The sequence below is a fragment of the Pteronotus mesoamericanus genome, unplaced genomic scaffold, assembly GCF_021234165.1.
Source record: "Pteronotus mesoamericanus isolate MK-2021 breed Mesoamerican mustached bat unplaced genomic scaffold, CSHL_Meso_final contig_130, whole genome shotgun sequence".
Taxonomy (NCBI): domain Eukaryota; kingdom Metazoa; phylum Chordata; class Mammalia; order Chiroptera; family Mormoopidae; genus Pteronotus; species Pteronotus mesoamericanus.
This window is the reverse complement of record NW_026555060.1, coordinates 9705633-9726779: the sequence shown is the minus strand read 5'-3', so window position 1 is coordinate 9726779 and position 21147 is coordinate 9705633. Positions and strand designations below refer to the sequence as shown.

General features: G+C 34.5%; 1 protein-coding gene and 1 pseudogene across 7 annotated transcripts in view; one reads left to right on the top strand and one right to left on the bottom strand.

The window, feature by feature from the left end:
- The window catches only part of WAC (WW domain containing adaptor with coiled-coil), a 92181-nt gene that overhangs the window by 69294 nt on the left and 1740 nt on the right, over window positions 1-21147 (bottom strand). For 4 of the 7 annotated variants that reach the window (XM_054592064.1, XM_054592052.1, XM_054592080.1 and 1 more), the window contains exon 3: window positions 19913-20108. In XM_054592064.1, the coding sequence (XP_054448039.1) occupies window positions 19913-20051 (139 nt within the window). In that variant the 5' untranslated portion in view covers window positions 20052-20108. Of the gene's footprint in view, window positions 1-19912; window positions 20128-21147 lie in introns of all 7 variants that reach the window. The other 3 variants (XM_054592069.1, XM_054592048.1, XM_054592073.1) reach the window with 1 other exon arrangement.
- Window positions 4139-4712, top strand: LOC129087357 (40S ribosomal protein S7-like; annotated as a pseudogene).

Here is a 21147-nt window from a genome sequence, read left to right as displayed (position 1 = left end):
TAATTAAAAATCAAAGACCTAAAAATAAGATCTGAAACAATTGCCTAGACAAAAACACAAGCACTAAACTTAGGGACCTTGGTCATTGAGAACATTTTACGAATTTGACCCCAAAGGCAAGGGAAGTAACAGCAAAAATAAATGAATGGGACTACATCTAACTAAAAAGCTTCTGTACAGCAAAATAAACGTCCAAGAAAACAAAAAGGCAACCAACCAAATGGGAGAAGATTATTTGAAAACTGTTTCTACAAGGGATTAATACCCAAAATATATAAAGAACTCAAACCACACAATCCAATTAAAAAATGGGCATCATTATTCATGGTGGCCAAGACATAGACACAACCAAAGTGTCCTTCAACAGATGACTGGATAAAGATGTACATATAGACAATGGAATACTACTCAGTCGTAAGATAAAATACTGCCATTTGCAACCACAGGAACAGACCTTGAGAATATTATGCTAAGCGAAATAAGTCAATCAAAAAAGAGTAAGAACCATATGATTTTATTCATATGTGAGATATAAAACAGAAAATCATAGACACAGAAAACAGTATGGTGGTTATGAGAAGGAAGGGTGGGGGGGTAGTAAAAGGTAAAGGGGGGACAAATACACAGTGATGGAAGATGATCTGACTTCAGGTTGTGGGCACACTACAATATACATATCATGTATTATAGAAATGTATACTCGAAACCTGCCGTATTTTCCCATCTATAATGTGTACTTTTTTGCTCAAATTTCTTAGGTAAAAATAAGAATGCACATTACACATGGGTAACACTAATTCCATATCTACAGAAATGTTTTTCTTTTACTTATGCTTGAGTTAAAAGTGTAACTCTAGAAAACAATAACGATATCTGTATGCAAAATAATACCCTGGAATACAATAATCACTTTTATATATAAATAAAAAATGGAATTAAAAATTAAAACAAAAAATATTTTCCCCCAAATATGGGCCAAAAAAGTGGGTGCGCAGTATACACAGGAGCACAGTACACATGGAAAAATATGGTATATACTTATTAACCAATGTCACCCCAATAAATTTAATTAAAAAATAAAACACATTAAAATTATGCCTAATGGCTTAGTCAATTATACAAGTACTCAAGTTAATTTCTAAACACCTCAGGGTACAAAACCTATTTTTATTATAAAGATTGTTTTACACTGAATAATCTTGACTTATACTGCCTTTTCAGAAGTATAACCAAAGTATGCAACAATTACTGTATTTTGCTGTGTATAATGCGCAGTTGACCCAGACTTTTGAAGAAAAAATTAGGATGTACATTATACATGGATAGTACTAATTCTGTATCTAAATAAATTCATTTATGCTTATGCATTGAAAGTGTAACTCTAGAAAGCAATACTTATTTCCATACGCAAAATAATACCCTGGAATATGATCATTGATTTTTGTTTCTAAATATAAATAAATAAATATTGAATTAAAAAATTAAAATATTTTTTTCCTGAAAGTTTGGGCCAAAAACATGGTGCATATTATAAACGGCAAAATACAGTACTAGTCCCAAATATTTTGAACAATCTCATCCTAAAGCTGTTACACATTAAATGGATTCAAGTGGCAAAGTTCTAACTAGTAGGAAGGAAAAACAGCCTTCCTCAACCCAAAATAATCCATTCACATGCAGGAAAAAAACTGACTGTTAATATAAAACAGTTTGCAATTATTGTAACAAATACCTAAATTTTTTTTGAGGGAACCAAGAACTAAGAGAGACATTTCTTTAGAAGCAGGGGTTTGTAAAAATCTTTACAATATTGTATGTTTCTATGGTTTGAACCAAAGGATAGTCCCAACATTCTCTAGTACGTATAATCAATCTCCAAGTGACAAAATACCATTAAGAATGAGAAGGTGCTTGAGTACTGACAACTCCAAATGGATCTCATTTAAACCCAAAATATGTCACATCTGCTTCCAGAAAAAAATGAAGGACACTTCTGCAGATTTAAGCACCCACGTTATCTTAGCATCAAAAGTTCTCATTCTGAGTGGAATTTTAAATACCCCAATGATTTTGGAACAAGTAGTCCATGAACCACAATTTGAGAAACAATGGTACATATTTCTGACCACGGAAAAAAAGCCAGGATGTTTGCCTAAAATATAAGAGTTCTCTGAAATATACCGAAGTATATTCTGAAGAACAATGAAAAATTTACAAGACTTAAAATTGCTTGCAGTAACAAGACATAACAACCCAAGAGCCTATGAATACATGAGCGCATAAAAAGCTGTGGTAGGTATACAATACTACTCAGCCATAAAAGGAGGAAATCTTAGCCTTTGTGAGAGCGTGAAGGGACCTAGAGGGTATTATGCTAAGTAAATTAAGTCACAACAAGATGACTATCATATGATTTCATTTATGTGTGGAATCTAATGAACAAAATAAATAAATAAAATAGAAACAGACTCATCGATTCAGAGAGCAGACTGACAGTTGTCAGGGGAAGGGACTGGGGGGGGGTGCTGGATGAAAAAGGTGAATGAATTAAACAGTACAAACTGGTAGTTACAGAATACACAGAGATGCAGATTACAGTGCAGGGAATACAGTCAATAATATCTTGATAAATATATGTGGAGCCAGGTGGGTACTTGAAGCAGCAGAGGGGTCACTACGTAAAGTACATGATTTTCTAACCACTTTGCTGTATATCTGAAACTAATACAGAATAATATTCAATGTAAACTATAATTTAAAAACTAATAATAAAAGAAATCACTAGCAGTATATTTTCACTTTTTGTTAAAAAAAAAAAGAAAAAGAAAAGAAAAGAACAGCCTTCTATAGATCCTAAATAACTGCACTGGATTTAATCTTGAAGATTAGGTATTTAGTCGCCTGGCAGAAGATTTATGAGAAACAACGCTTTTGAACAATCTGTTGCTGCCCTGAGTAAAAATCATAGCAGCACAGATGTCACTGTAATCCCTTTGCTTATACCATTTCAATTCATTCAATGTTACCACTCTCTAGTAATTATTCTTAATAACCCAGTTTATATGTTATTTTTCAAATTACCTAAATGATAGAAAATATCTGAGCTATCCAGTGAGATGGAAGAGCAAAGTCAGACTGAGGCAAAAATGTGCCTGAAATGCTCTACAAAGTCTGTGTGGCTCAAGCACAAGAGTAGAATCTAGAGGCGTAAAGTCAGAGAGATAATAATAGAGGGAATAATAAACCACACAAGGCCCGTGGGCCTTTGTAAGGACTATTTACAGAATTTTGAGCAAAGGAGTGACTTGATACAATTGCTGCACTGAAAATAAACTGAACAGCTGGAAAGCAGGAAAGCAAAAAGACCAGTTAGGAGTCTCAAGATAACTGACCTGAGCAAGTATAAGGCTGTAGTTTCTATTTAACAAAATGCAGAAGCAGGTTTGAGAGGGGAAATAAGAACTTAGTTTTAGATCCTACAAGATAATCACCATAAAAGGTTACAAGTGAAAATAGATGTACTAACCAACCTACACTGGGGATTGGGAGATTAGAGGAAGTAATTTCTAAATAGGAGCCTGAAAAATAGGAAGGAATTAACCAGGCAAAAGCAGCCAAAGGAGATAGTATTCTAAAAGAAAACCGTATGTGTTGAAGTTCCCACTGTGACAAAACTCCCATTATCTTCAAAGAACTGAAGCGTATAGGAGGTCTAGAAAAATACAAAAAGATGCAGTTAGCTGTTCATTGAAACATTTGGACTTTATCTTAAAGGCAGTTGTAGACACAAAGATTTGTAGATACAAAGATTTTTATACCAGTAACTGGCAAACGTGCTTTTCTTAAAAAGATAATTCCGATGCAGGAAATAAACTTGAGGGAAGCAAGGGGGGTATGGTATGCCAATGCTTTAACTAGGCAGAGGATAATGACTGAGATAGAAAAAAATGAATAGACTGAAGAGCTATTTCAGAGGCAGAATCAAAGAGACCCTAAGTGGACAACAAGCATGTTTCACCCAAACCTCAGTGCTCATTCCATAACCATAAAAACCTATACATTATAAATATTTGCTTCATGCTAGTTATCTGCATTTTAAAAATTCCATTTTTACAAAAAAAAAAAATTGCCAAATTTAGATATTAACATTTACACTATCTTCTTCCAGGTAGGAGCTCACCAAGGAAGGCCATGTTCAGTTTCAGTGCCAAGATCGTGAAGCCCAATGGAAAGAAGCCAAAGTTTGAGTCAGACATATCCCAGACTCTGTTGGAGCTGGATATCAAACTCAGACCTTAAGGCCCAGCTACAGGAGCTGAATATCACAGCAGCCAAGAAAAACTGAAGTTGGTGGCAGTTGGAAACCTATTTTTCAACTGAAATCTTTCCAGAAAATCCAAGTCCAGCTGCACCATGGGTTGGGAGAAAAAGTTCAGTGGGAAGCGCACTGTCTTTATCACTCAAAGGAGAATTGGGAATTCTGCCCAAGCCAACTCAAAAGTTGTTCAAAAAAATAAGTAAAAGTGTCCCAGGAGCTGAACTTGATAGCCATGCATGATGCAATCCAGGACGACTTGGTTTTCCCAAGTGAAATCATGGGCAAAAGAATCCACATAAAATTCAACAGTGGCCAGCTCCTAAAGGTTTATTTGGAGAAACCCCAGAACAATGTGGAACACAAGGTTGACACTACTTCTGGTGTCTGTCTATGAGAAGCTAATGGGGCACAAGGATGTTTTTATTTCCCTGAGTTTCAGTTGTAAACAAAAACGATTAAATAAAATCACTGTTCACAAAAAAGACATTTACAGTTTACTTGCAGACCATAAGCGTAAAATCAGTTTAAATGACGATCTTAAATGGCAATATATAGATGTATTGTACCTTTGTTTTGTAATACCCTATATATTTCATTTATGAAGTAAAAACCAGAAAAGGCTGTATATTTAAAAGATAAATACACAAAAATTTCTGGAATATAAAATTAGTATCTCTTTCATATTTTTAAAGTAAACCAACCAAAACTGTTATTTCATCAACAGACTTGAGTTTAAAATGTTTAATACTCAGTATTTTGAGTCAAAATTGAGAATTTCCCAACCTGAAACAAAAAATACTGTATTTGGTGGGCAAAAAAGTGGAAGCTGTATTGACAAGGTTACAAACTAAACCATTTTTTTATATAAACAAAACTGATTTTTATAGTATATACTGTAAAAACTTTAGGACTTCTGCTTATAATAGTCCTGAAAATGTTCAACTTTGTTTCTCAATTTAAATTAATACAGAGAAAACTATCATGCTGTTCCACCCTTCTCTACATAGCAATGAAAAAAAAAAAAAGTTAAATGAACACTGCTGGGAAATATTCCAGAGGTTCCCACACAAGCACAAGAAGCCAAGCATACTCTATTATACTTTTGGCAGGAAGAGTTGAGTTACCATGAAATGGCAGGACACAGCAAATATATGAAAGCATAAATTAAAGCACAAAAATCAGGTTTTCCTGTACACTTCTCAGACCATTTACTTGAAACCAGGAAATTATCAATTCAACCTTGCTTAAAAAAAAAAAAAAAAAAAAAAAGGAAAGAAAAAAATAAATAAAAGTAGCAGTCAAGAAGTTACACAACTTACCAAAAATCAAAAAGCTAATAACCAGCAAAACAAAAACTTGGAGATCGAGATGCCAAGACTGGTGCTCTTTCCACTTTGTTTTTTCATCTTAATTCCTATTATCAAGTTAACAACAATCTATCTCTAGGAGGATACCATATTGAAAGATACACATTTCCAAACCCAAATAGACACTGTCTCACAATCAGAATGCAGCCTATATTCAAAGAGTTCTGGTTCTATGACTCAAATTTCTTTTTTAAGGTTTTAAATTTTATATGGTAGTAGTTCCTTAACATGATCTCTGACATGTTTATTAAAAACCCACAAATCAACCAGTAAAGGATTTCTAAAGTAACACTGCACAAAACAAATCAGAAGCCCTCTATATGCATGCTTCTCTGACTTTCTCCATTGGTACTAATCTAAATGACGTTGTAAAGATTAGAGTGCTCCAAAGAATTTCACAAGTTTAGTCTGTTTTACAGACCACAGTAAGCCTTTGCATGAATCATAAAAAGTTGAGTTGCTCTGAAAGAAATAGGCGTGTCTTAGCACTTGATGTGTAATCTGTATTGTGGACAGGAAGTCAGTGTCACAGAATATGGAGACAAAATGGTTTCTTACAGGTGAAAGTGTCAGACAAGGGTATATTTTACCTTCCTACTTGTTTAATCGGTACACAGAACATATTATAGGAAAATCTAGGCTAGACTCAAAGGAAAGAGAAGTAAAAACTAGTAGAATAGCAATAATTTAAGATTTATGGTAATACCATCTTACTGGTGGAAAGCAGCAATGATCTGAAATGACTTCTGATGAAACTGAAACAAGAAAGTGCCAAAGCAGGACTGCATTTGAACATCAAGAAGACAAAAACCATCACTACAGAAGGCATACAAAACTTTAACAAAGACAATGAAGAACCACAGAAGGCATACACAACTTTAACATAGACAATAAAGATACCAAAATTATTACAAAAAGATTTTGCTTACCTTGGTTCACTCATCAATTCCAATGGAGACTGAAGCCAAAAAATGAAGAGAAGGCTGAGACTCAAAAGGGCAGCAATGGAAGAAATTAGGAAAGATCATTAAGAGCAAAGATGTGTCATCAGAGACCAAGGGTAAGGTCATCCACACCTTCATATTTCCAATTACAATGTACAGATGCCCAAGTGAAGAAGGCTGATAGGAAAAAAACAAGATTTCAAATACAGTGCTGGAGGAGAACTCTACAAATACTCCGGACCACCAGAAAGATGAACAAGTGGGTCCTGGAGCACTTTAAGCCTGAAATATCATTGTAAACAGGTATGACGAAACTGAAGCTGTCCTAACTACTTCAGGCACTCCATGAGAAAGTAGGATTCTTTGGAAAATACAATAATGCTGGAGCAAAACAGAAGGCAGTAGATAAAGAGGAAGACCAAATAAAGGATGGACTGACTCCATAAAAGAAGTCATCAGCATGAATCCACAGGTACCAAGTAGGGCTGATGAGGACAGGACACTGTGGATATCACTTACAGGATCGTCAAAAGTCAGAGCTGACTCAAGGCACATTAACACACATAAAGAAGAGACAGGGCTAACAAACTAAAATTTAAGTATCATTCTGACCAATAAACTTGAATTTCTCCACCTGATTTAACCAACTCTGAGCCTAGATAAAGGAAAACCCATCACATACCATTCCAAGTTCTAAGAAAATAATTTGGTGCTTTCTTAAAGCCAGGAGAGAGCTTTTTAAAAACCACACATGTCCTGAAGAATAACACTGAGAAAAAAATTGGAAAGGTGACAAAGAACGTAATGATTTTTAAAAATAAACATTAGAATAAAAAAGTCGATAGGAACCTTGAAAGTATTCACCTTAAGCAGTCTCCAATGTCAATTCTCAAAACATTTGTTTTCTTTGAAAAACCATTCAGAGCTTATAGTTACTCAAATATCTTAACCTAATTTTTAAACTGAAGATGAGGTTGACCATTAAAAACAATGAGTAATTCAATGAAAATACTGGTAAATAAGGTAGAAGAAAAACTGGTTAACGTTGTTTCAGAGCAAAAACAAAATGGAATTAAAGAGAAATTAAGAATGCTGTTACACCCTGACTGGGTGGTACAGATGGGTTGGAGCCTCATTCCATACGCCAAAAGAGGTTACAAGTTTGATCCTGGGTCGAGGAGCCTGACGCACATAAACGGCACCTGATCGATGTTTTTCTGTCACACTGATGTGTCTGTCTGTCTCTCTCTCAAATCAAACAGATTCTAGGGTGAAGATTTAAAAAAAAAAAAAAATCTGTTACCATGGCTCTTTAATTTTCAACAAGATGTGAACTGAACCCCAAAGTCTTCCCTGTGAACCAATGCTGGATTGAAACAGTCTATATTCTTTCAACTGAGTTTATTTTTAAAAGTCTCAGTTTTGGCTACACTGTGGAGTGGCCACTCCTCTGTCTCACTGCTTCACTAATAAACTCTCATTTTAAACCCTAAAAAAAGGTCAGTTTACTATCAAAATGCACATGTCCAAGAGCTATAGAGCACGTGAAGTTATCTCTGGATCCTTTTTCTTCCCCTGATAGAAGTGATCTTCAGTTACCATTTCAGTCCTCTCTTCATTTTTTAAAAGATTTATTTATTTTTAGAGAGAGGGGGAGGGAGAGAAACAGCAACATGCAGTTGCCTCTCATGTGCCCCCTACTGGGTACTTGGCCTGCAACCCAGGCATGCGCCCTGACTGGGAATCAAACTGGCGACCCTTTGGTTCATAGGCCGGCACTCAATCCACTGAACCAGGTCAGCCAGGGCATATTTCAGTCATTTTTTTAAAGAAATAAAATCAACACAATGAATCACTAATTCTAGGAAATAATTAATAACTGTTAAATAAATTATAGGAAAATTCTTAATTTCAATAAGCCTGAGAAACCAGATAGACTATTCAAATATAGTTACATTTAGAAAACAGGCTCCAAAAAATTAAATACGAACACCCAACTGATTATTCTAATGTACCAAAGTAAAACTGTAAAACCTCATTAGTAAGGCATGTGAGAGACAATGATATAAAAAAGGAGCAGTCAAAATTAGTAAAAAAGACTGTAGAATTTAAAGTGTTTATTCTTCATATTATACATATTTTACAGGATTATAATAAAGCAACTAATACTAGTCTAATAATCAAGGCCCCTTAAAGGATTTTTAATGTGTTGGAATTAACATACCAATTAGGTACACTTTTTTTAAGTTTACAGTTAAAAGTTTATATAGTTTCTTGAAGTTCTGAATTATTTGCTTCCTTCATAAACAGTACAAAAGCAACTTCAGTACAACCATTTTAGGAATTCTAGAATAGTAAAAAATTAACTTTCAATTGAAACCAACTAACTCTCTGAAGGAGACCACTCACCTGTTTCTCACATGTAACAAATATGTCAAATGGCATATAAGACATTAATTTAGCATTATGGAAAACCCACATTCATATGCCAGGCCCTGATACAATAAAAACTAAAACAGTCTCTATCTCCTAAGGGCTTACAGTCGAGCAGCCAAACCACTTAAATAATCACAATTCACTGTAAAAGAGTTGTGACAGAAAGAGGTTCAAGGCAGGCTTCACAAAATAAAGAACTGGGATCTTAAAAGATTAAGAGGTTTGCCCCACAATCCCCAAAAGAAAAGATAGGGTAGTAGTGGGGAAACAGTTTTAGCTGTGAAAAAAAAAAAAAAACAAAGGGACAGTAGCATTCGACGCTCTAAAGCTAGCTAAGTGGTTTTACATGACTGTAGTATAGGGAAAGAAGAAAGCAGTTGCGGAAATAAGAGTGAGACTTCTTGGCAATGGTGACTCAGATATTTTAAATTATTCAAATTTTCAAGCTATATTTACAAGCAGAAATCTATTCTGAGATGTTCGCTTTCTGGCATGAATATAACAATGTTTTCTTTTCATTTCAGTGTCTTGTATGTACATGAAATAGGAAGATTTCCCAGATAAGTACATGAGGAAGTAAGTAGGGAGGAAAACTCATATAGTATCTGAACAATTATTTTGTCACTAGAACATAATGAAGACCTACACAATTCCAGCTTTAAGGGTTAGTGAAGGAAATGATGTTTATATCTGTAGCCTAAAACTCAGCAATGCACAAAGAATGAGATGATAAATCTATTAAAAGGATACTGTAATAGTTAATAGGAATGAGGCCTAGAACTTCCCCTAAACACAGGAGGAAAGAAAAAACAGTTAAGGATAACTTCCCAAGTATTACAAGGACAGGAAATACTCAAGCTAGAAATAGATTTTAGGAAGCTACCTATGGCCCATCATATGAAACATGTAATAACACAACAGAACAAGCAAACATATATATGGCCAAAAATCAAAGGATAGGGTCTGAAGAATGAAAAGCAACAAGGACAGAACATAATTACACAAACATAACATTAAGGTTAGTTTACAGTTTTAGACAGTACAGCCTTGTGACTTAAGCCTTAATATTCTTTGTAATTTATAGATCTCATGATAAATGAGACTCATATCTATGCATACAATATTAAACATGAATGCTTTAAAACCCTGATAAAGAGCCAATAAAGTAGCAAGAACAGAAACGACCAAATCATCATAGCGAGGGCCACAGGAAGTCAAGCAAACTGCTCCTAACAGCCCGTCATTCGGTGTTTCAACTTCCCTAGCTTTTCCTACTACAATGACTGTTTTCATGATCAACCAGCCTACTTCTATGAATTTGGAAGAGTCTACAAAGTTTTTCTTCACAATTAAAGTATTAAACATAAAACACTTTATTGTGATCCTCTCCTCATCCAAACCAAAATATTCCAAAATAACCTTTTACTAGTATTGCTTTTTGGCTACCAGAAAGGTCTACTCCTATGAGTATAGTATCGGTTAGAACTTTTCAGGAAGATGCAAATATTTGACATGCTATTCTGATACCCTGTCACACAATTCAGAAGCAATCAAAGATTAAACCAAAAAATTAATACTATCTAAATGTATCAACCACACTAATCACAAATTTCTTTTAAAATGCAATTGCTCCTAAGGGGTCGTTTCAAGAAAACTGCTAACACCTGATGTCAGTCTGAGTCTAACAACTCAGGTGAGAGTTATTTCTCAGACAAAAAGGTAAATGAAGTCCACCACTTAACTGTCTCAGGACAGCTTGATGGCACAGGGACGGGGGTGGGAAGTGAGGGGTAAGGGTGGGAGGGGGCTGGCGAGAAAGAATATGGAGTGCCAAGGACTTTTTATCCAGAGCGGTGACTCCAGATACTACCCAAATGCATCTTACTGACCTGTCCAGTTGCTAATATGCTTAGAAACTTCTCTAATTGTCTGGGATTAGTTCTACTCCGATGTCCATACAAGATACTAGGGTTAGCTATTTAATGCTTAATTTTAATATTTAATGCATACAAAATTATACAAATTGCAATGCACAAAAATCAATCAAGAAAAAAGATGAGAGAAAAATTTCTTTAAAAATTAAGAAAACACATAAATACACGATTTGGCAAATTTTATACACACCCACCTCTTCCTCCTCCTGGGTGTAGTCTCCAAAGATCTGCAGTTTATAAATATCTGAATTAAGCAAGTGTTTATTTAATAAAGTTCAGTTTTCTAGTCTCCATCCCCCATTGCTCTCACTGAAGGTAGTGAAGATAAAGCTGGGGTATTTGTACGTTTAACAGCTTCTCAGGTGATTCTAATAAGCTGCCAAATTTGAGGAAATTAAGCTAAATGCGTTCTGTTTTTTGAACTACATCTGTCCTAAAAATCCCTGCACTGCAAGTCCTAATAAGAGCAGTATACTAAGTTAGACTTGCCCTGCAGCTCTCCTTTCAGGTAGCTCTCACTTGTCCAACTATCAGTATTTTCCTTCCTAACTCTACAAGAAAAAGGAGGCAAGGGCTTGAAACCTGTAACTGCTGATCTGATACCACCTCTTCATTAGTCACAGACATAAGAGGAAACCTAATAATTTACTATGTCACAGTCCAGGCACTTAGGTAAATGCTTTGTAGGTGTTTTATATACACAATTTCATTTTACCCCACAACAATCTTGGGGGAGTGGACACACAAACTCAGATGAATGTCTAAGGTCACCTAGCCACAAGTACCAGAACCTGGATTTAAACATAAATCTAACCGAAAGAAGATTTCAGCCATGAGTTACGCGTAAGATTGGGTTAACCAAAACGTTCATTTTGTCTTTTCTGTACAACAGCTCTAGTAGTGCTTAACTGTCCTTAACTTAATTCAAAACAATTGTTAGACTGTATTGTGACAGCTGTCGTTAGACTGTATTGTGACTGTATAGCTGTCATATCAGCGTGCATTTAAAAAATATTTACCAAAACTGGTGGATTTTTGAGCAGCAATTTTAATGCTGAAGATGGAATAAGATATGCAACATTTTCAGCATATTATGCTTTATTTCAAGAAAGGTAAAAACACAACTGAAACACAAAGATCTGTGCAGTGAATGGAGGAGATACTGTGACTAATCAAACGTGTCAAAAGTGGTTTGCGAAGGTTCTTGGTCTATGGACATTTTGGCCAAATAATTCTTTGCTATGGGGCTGCCTTGTGCATTGGAAGGTGTTTAGCAGCACACCTGGCCTCTACCCACTAGAAGCCAATAGCAGGAGTTAGCCAACATACTCAAACTATCCAAATCAATAAAATTAGTGGTGAAAATGAAAAGTGTGTCTTTTCATTTTAGGAAAAACCAAACAGACTTTTTTGAACGACCCAATATTCTACTAAAAAGTATTCATTGTTGGTCCCCTCAAACTGGTATTCTTAACACAGAGTGTCTGTTGAGTCCACCACACACGCACGCACACACGCACGCACTCATGCATGCACAGAGGCAGACACAGAACAAATGATACAATATGAAACCATTTCAATAAAAATCCTAGACAGGGTATTTATAGAATCCAGCTGATACCTTACTGCATAAGAATATGTTCTATGAAAACTACTGATTTAACTCCAAAATGACAGCATTTGAGAGAGTATTGCCCCCCCCACCACTTCCTAATTTTTCTATAATAAATGTGTACTAACAGAAAAATAGTACTAGAAGTATTATGTACAGGCATACCTCATTTTATTGTACTTTCCAGATGTTGCTTTAAAAAAAAAAAATTCAAAAGCAAGGCCCCCCCACCAGTGAAATACCCAAAGTATGCCTATAGCTCAAGACCCTATCAACTCCACCCTTGCCTTACATAAACATGGCGTTTCAAAAACAAAGTATATAAATTTTTTTCTTCCGAGAAATGTGAACATGTATAAAGCTAGAGAGAACAGGGTGACTGCATTCTCCGGAACAGTGCTGTCCAATTCAGCAGCTACTCACCACACATGTGGTAAGTAGGCACATAAAATGTGGCCAGTACAAATTAAAACATGCTTTGAGTGTAAAATATCAGAACTCAAAGACCTTACATAACAAAAGGACCACAGAGAATCTTTTTTTTTAATATCAAGCACATGTTGAATATTTTAGGTGGATTAGGTTATTTGAAGTATACTCAAGTTAATTTCACTTCACTTCTACTTCAACATGGCTACTAGAAAACCACACATGATTATACTTCCTTGCTGTTCTAGAACCTTGTTACTCACAAGCAGCCAGCAACATAGGCACCATTGGGGATCTTGTTTATAAAAGAGCCCTAGGCCCCAACCCAGAACTGCTGAACTAGAATATGAATTTTAGCAACATCTCCAGGTGATAGTATAAAAATTCAAAATCTGAGAACCAGTGTCCCAAAAACCTGCAATTTCCCCTAAATCATGACAATCCCAATATTCTTTTGTCTACCCATATATTGAACTATTACAAGCTGTCAGACTGTTCTAGGCAATAGTGATACATGGGGATAAAATCATTAATAAAACAGAACGCACACGCTGTTGTTCTCATGGAGCTTACATTCTAAAGACGAGAAGCAAACAAACAAAAATACAGTCAGTTCTGCTATCACACTTGTTCTGAAAACACAAATTTGCTTGAGTACTACCGATACACCAGAAAACTATTTGAGCACAACAGAAATTCTCCACTTACTTAAGGGTGATTTCACTGGCTGTACTCAGCTGAACCACACTACAAAGGAATACAGAGAGAGAGAGAGAGACAGAGACAGAGACAGAGACAGAGACAGGCACATGCACACACACATCCCCTCCTCAAACATCTGCCAGCTACCTCAGTTCACTCTGTAAGTTGTCATACCCATCCACAATTGCTGTTACGACTTTCAGGGGGTTATTTCGGATAACTCTCCTTTCATCACTCACGATAACTTACAATCCTTCCACAAGCCTATTTCAGGTCTTTTCAAGGTAAAGTGTTATATGTATTACACTGTTCATGTACTCATTAACCATTTAATGTTATGCTATGATTTTGTTAAATTATGTTTTTCTAACATGTTACTGACGTTTTTGAATATTGTTCCCCTGTTAACACATTTTCCCCATAATTCCCAGATTATTCAGGGTCTTTTATAGGCATTGGTATGTAACAGTCATTGGAGGGTTCTGAGTATGAGAGTGATGTGAGCTGACTGGCATTTTAACTGGCTACGGCATGGGGAAATAATTGTGTGAAACAGAAAGGATGCAGGGACACCTTCAGGAGGCTCTTGCAGAATCCTGGTAAGAGAAGGTGAGAGCCAGAACTACAGCGGTTGTATTTTCAAGTACTGAGAAGTGGTTATACTTTGAGCATAATCTGAAGGTAGAGATAAGGTATCAAATATAGCAAAGAAACTTGCTTTCCAGTTTCAACAATAGGCTGGATACTTTTATTGGATAATACTTTCATCAGTGAAATGGGGATAATCTTATCAACCTATTTCAAAGGGTTGTATGGAATGAGATGAGAAACAATGTAAAAGAGCTTTGAAAATTATGAAATATCACATAAGTCATAAAAAAGTAGACCCTACATAAGATATACCTTCAAGGCCCTAATAATTGCTTTTGAGCTGACAAATAATACCTCCAGTGCTTAGTATAAAGTCCCCAAAACAGAATCTAGTTACAGCTATGGTCCCAGTTGCAGAACCCCTGTAAAGTTGCCCCAGCTCATTTGCTATCTTTGCTCTTTCCAGCATCCTAACAAAATGATACACTACATATCCCAAAACCATTAAGCACAACAGAGTAAGACAATAAACAGATGTTTAACTGAGACAATCTGGAATATATAAATTTTGAGTTATAGGTAAAAAATCCTACGTACATTATGCCAACAACTTTAAGTATTAATATACCTTGCACAACTAAAAAACAGTTCAATCAAGACAACCTTAAAGATCAAACCATTCCAAAATATTTTGATTGTAAAATAGAAATACCATCACATAATAAGCAAAATATAACTATATTTTTAAAAATAAAATGTTAAAAACGTGATGACTAAGACAAAAAAATGTGCATACATTTGAACACATACATTTAAAGCATTTTTCCTCCTAACATTAAGAGCAAAATATTAATACTGTTAATGTGCCAATCATTTTGTTTCTACTGAAATGGAATACTTGTTTCCAGTATTCTTTAACTAATCTATGGAAATCCAATGAAAACGTATCTGCCTAGTTTATCATCTTCCTATAAAGCATCAATCAAAAATATCGATCTTTAGACAGAATACTTACATCTGTCAATGGTATTAAAACCCAAATTTTAATACGTTTTAGATTCTGTATAAAATTTTCAAGTTGTTTTGAAAACAAGTCTTGAAATCTGAGACCTTAACTCAAGAAAAATGGTTTCTAGTAAAAATTTTGGCAAGCTTTCACATTAAAACTAAAACTGACACAAGATAACTTAGTCTACAACTACACACATACGATGTGTCAATCAATGTCAATGCCCTGGTTTCGATATGTACTATAATTAGGTAAAATGTTAGTAGCCATTGGAGGACATCCGATGAAACCATCAAACTGATGCATGCAAAATCCTCTTTAAACTAATTGTGTTATAGCAAACACCCTCCAAATAAGCTCTCAACATGCCTAATGTTTCACCTCTGACAGCACATGCAATTTTTAAGAGGTGGCTGACTCAACTATCACTGTTCAATTTTATACAAGTAAATTTTCCCTTATTTGTAAAACTGTAAAACTGACAGTATTTGTTCTATCTACCTTCCAACATCAAAATTAGGATCAAATGAGACTTCATTTTCTTTTTTCTTTTTTTGAGAGGTGAAGGGAGGGAGAAAGAGAGGGAGAGAAACATCCATCTGTTGATCGGCTGGCTGCCTCTCACAGTCCCCCAACTGGGGACCTGGCCTGCAACCCAGGCATGTGCATCCCGACTGGGAATCGAACTGGCAACCTCGTGGTTCTCATTCTGGCACTCAGTCCACTGAGCCACACCACTCAGGGCCGGACTTCATTTTCACAAGATGCTATAACATTAGAAATGCAAAGTGTATTTCATTTTATTCAAAACCTAGTTATTAGAATAACCAACAATAAGGCCATGTTGCACAAGTACCAGTCTATTACCTAACGTGAAAAGATTCAAACATTGCTACATTATATTTAAAAAGCTATAAAAATATCAATTATCCCCAAGTGATCCCACTGAACAAGATACAGTAATCTTTGTTTGAAAATTGGATGAAAATTATTTCCCTATTTCTCCAGATATGGCTGACAAACTGAGACAAACTTCACTGTCCAGCTAAAAACTTTAAAATCTTCAGAAAGAGTGATTACCAAACAATTAAATGCAATTTTTCTTTGACTCAAAAGATATCTGAATGCTAACTAAAAGCTATGCAAATTCACTAAAGCCGAAAAAAATGTTTTTCGATTAACCAATTGAGCTCTCTCTCCTAAAAAAATGTTTCTAGCAAGCATTCTAAATATGTCTTTTTAAGTTCATTAACTTTAATTCTGAGAGGTAAGGTAAGAAAAATCGAAAGGCCTCAGAAGGCTGATGTCTTCTGGAACTGCTTTACAGACTCCCTGTAAAGACCTTTATTCCTACACTCATTTATACTATCATCATTCTTTTTCTTTTTCTGTATTTTTCTTTCGGGGCGGGGGGACTATCATCATTCTTAAAGTTACTTGATAAAATAATCATTACAGCTAGTCCTCAAAAACAAACAAATGTTATTTAAATCACACTGAAAGTTTTATAATTCAATAAAAGTACAAATTCAAGCTCTATTATACATTCACTCTTCTGAAGTCTGGATGTCAGCTGCACCTTTAAAAACACGTATTAACTATAAAAAAAAAATCTAATAATTGTACCTTAAGATTCTTGCTTTTGGTTTTTAAACAGAAGATTGTATGATTTGCAGATAGAGCACAAAATATATAAACATAATTTATTTCCCCTTAATTTACAACAAAATACGTAATACATTCCCTTCAACAAATCCTAAGGGATAAAATTTCTAAATCTTTTAACTGCACACTATGTTGCGCTAAGTCTTTAAAGATTTCTAGTAGTGACAATCCTTCTCAATCTCTTTCTTTTTACTGTATACTTTAAAGTTCTTTTTGTGCATTATTTCTAAATTATCACTTTTCAAAGAAATTTAACATGCCATGAAAGATATCTAGTAATTACTGAAAAACAACACATCTTGCAAGTTCTACATTTGTTTGCTTTGTAAAATGCAAGTTACAAATCACAGCACATAGGTTCTTACATTATTAGACATTTACTAAAGTCATTAGATTTTTTTAAATTCCTAAACTAAAAAAATTACAAATTTGAAATTAACTCAATAACAAAATAGTAACTTGTTCTTACATTGTTACTTATACATGCTAGGAGCACAGATAACCCAACTCATTTGCATTTGACTTTGGATAATGTCCATATATATATATATATATATATAAATAAACATTTAGATATATTTGAATTCATATTTAAAGATAAAAACCTCACAAAATTCAAATACCTATAATAAAATTATACACGTGCACTTTTAAAACATAGATTCAAATACACTGGCAATAAAAAAAACCTCAAGTCAAAGTATGATGACTAAATATCTAACTATAAAATTAGGGAAGAATTATCACTTTACATCTTTAAAAGACAGAATTAACATCAAAGATGCACTCTGAACTCCAGAATAGAGATCTCCTATCTTATGGTAATCATTATTCCTTCAAAGTGTAAAGGAATATGGCAACCAGGACTAGTAGGAATTATACAAATAGGAGTGGAGTTGTATTAGTTAACAGGCTCCACATTAAGACAAACAAGTGGCTGAAAAGCAGGTTAGAAGCTGTGGCCTAACTCAGCCACTGACTAGATCAGAAAAATAAGAAAGAATTTTCTTACAAATGGAGCTAAGGAAACATCAACAAGCAAATGCAAATAAAAAGGAGACTAAAACCCAACAAGAGGTATCTTGGAGTTCACATAGGAAGTAAAATTTAAATCAAAATGAAAAACAAACAAAAAAAAACCCCAGAAGTTAAGGAAAAGTCAGCATCTACACCACTAACTCTTGTGAGTCAAAGCCTTTAATAGCTCCAAGGGCAGGATCACAGCTTATCTTTACTTCCAGGAATACCACCCCACAGTTGGCTCTTAGCAGATGCCCAATGGTTGTTGAATAAATAAGCAAGAGAATGTTCTCAGGATTATTTCACCTGTAAAAGAATTTACCAGGCACAATTCATCATAAATGTAACATCAAGTTCCCTAGATCAAGCAAACTGACTTCTTCCTGAATTTGAAGATAGATGATACATTAACCAGATTGTAATTGCTAAGAGAACCTAAGATACTTATCTATAAGGAGAGGAGGTATCACATCTTTCTTTGTTGCAATTACCAAATTTTAAACATACAGTACAGTACAGTACAAATAATATATGCCTTCCAAGAACTAAAATTTGAAATGAAAACCGCTATAGAAAAGTGACTGATGATATCATCTCAGACTACACAAAATACAATGGACAATTTACCCACAAAACTGAAAACACTAATAGTTTAAGTAACTTTGCCATCAAAGATCTTGAAATACTTTAAATAGCCAAACCTACCTTCACTCTTACTTGCAAACAAAAATATGGTTTATCTGCATAAGTAGCACAAAGCTATAGCTATATTCAACAGATAACTATACTTTCTACACTATCTCAATGCAATCTCCTATTAATTTCCTCAGCCCAGTAATTATGTACAGGTAAGACCGCTGTTTCCCAGTATTTGATCACACTGAGTAAAACTGATTTTTGTACTAGGAGGCAAAAAAAGAGAACCAGAAGATAGAGAATATTTTTTTAAAGTAAGGAAAGTATTGAGAAGCTATTTGACCGAGGCAGAAAGCCACATGGCACTCTACTGAGTTTCTTTAGAAGCTTAGAAAAGCATAATCAATATTGTGTATCTCAAAACATATTTCCTATGAAATGATATAAGATCTTATAGAGGGGAAAAATATAGATGTCTCAATCTTAGTGAAATTGGTTTGTTCTTTAATGCATGCTTTAGACACAGTACCTGATATTTTACTAAATGTGGGGAAATTAATTCTGAAAAGTTACTGAGTTTATTTTATTTTTTCTCTACATCCTACAACAGAGAATTAGAGACAAGGCAATAACTGAAGGGTACCAGCATTTATACAAAAGAAATGAGGCTAACTTAAAAAGTTGAATATCTGAATGAACACAATATAAAAGATACATTAGTAAAGTCCAGAAAAATATGGAAAATAGTATTTTAAATGTTTACAACAAAAAGACAACATAATTTTTCAGAATCACAAATTATCTTTTTAATCCATGAACAGTCTCCAAATACTGCTTTAAATTCATAATTTATCATTAGGGAACACATTTGAGGCCCTTAAAAATATGATTCCAGTAGCAATAAGCACCTCAAAATTAACTAATCCAAACTTGAAAAGGTGAGAATTCTTTTCTTGGGAAAATGTCCTGAAATTCTCTCACCATCAATAAAATATTTGACAAATTCTATTTGTAAATGCATCCTCTTATTATCACCTGCTGGAGTCCATTTTTAGATGCTCAGGTCAGCATCTTATTTCCATGGTAACTTTTTCAAGAACCAAATAAATTGATAGAAATTAAAAACTTTCAGAATATATATAACCACACACCAACATCTGCCATATGGTAATTACTGCCACCTATTACTTTACATAGAACAATTGTTTAAAGTATACATATGTGAAAGTTACAACAAAAAGCTACTCACCACCATCCCTCTCTCTAACTCTGTGAATATGCACATTTTTGGCCTTACTGTGACCTGTGCTGTCACTGTATTTGTTCTCAGGACTATCAGATCTCCGCAACATTTTATTTGGTGGTGAAGGATCTGCGGCGTCTCGCATTTTCTCATGTCTGTGATCACCGCTACTGGGGTGACTCTTTGATGAATACTTAAGTGCCTGTAACACATCACCCCCCCAAAAAAAGAGAAAACATTTAAACTTTAAATGTAACTTCCTAAATTCATTTCATTATAAAATTTGGTGTTTTAACTTCATTAAGGTTTATGAACATAGTAAAATTAAAATTTCCATTTCAATTATGCCTTTAAGTTATACAGACAAGACCTAAATAAATGCTTGTTATAAGGCTCCTCATACAAATCACAACACCGTTATCTTAAAAACAAACAAAAAAACTCCAGTCCGTAAAGTATCTTGTAAATACGTGAAATCAAACACCTTGGCACATTAATTCCTCAATAGATTTTCCTGGGAACTAAAAAGTTTAAAGAAAAGCAGAAACTGAGTTCTACTGTAATCTATTTCTGCTCTACACTTGAGGCGAAGACACAAATATAATAAGCTTAAGCATATTTCTGAAAACCTATAAAAGAAAGCATCAGTTTCTCCAATCCTGACTCAAAAAAAGCATTTCAAACCTACCTTACCTACTCTGACAGATGTGGGAAACCAAGGTGTAAGAAAAATATTAGCTGATAGTTCCAACACAACATAACGAAATTTAATGGAGAACCTTCACAATAACGGTTAAATTTTATCCTAACACATATTTAAAACAACCCTGATACAGTGTGTAATTAATTATGTTTTAAAGGGGCAGATTCAATTGGGTTTAATCTTTGATACCCAAATGTAATTAACAACAGTTTACACATCAGGGGACCTAAAGTTTTTAACTTGAGCTATAACTCATGCCAGCCAGCTACACAACTATCAGCTTAGAAAACTACTCTCCTATGCTTGCAGTAATTAGATGTAAAAATATTTACTTCTACGGTCATCTGCTAACAACCTTAATAAGAGATTTCGCCCCAAAAAACAGGAGCCACCTGTATAGTTTTTTAAAACTTTACATGCAGCAACTGCAGTAACAAAAAGGAACCTATGTAACTAGAATCATCATTAGAATGAGTTATCCAAGTATCCAAAGAATCTTTATTCCTACAGAACCAAAAGCACGATTTCTCACTAGTAA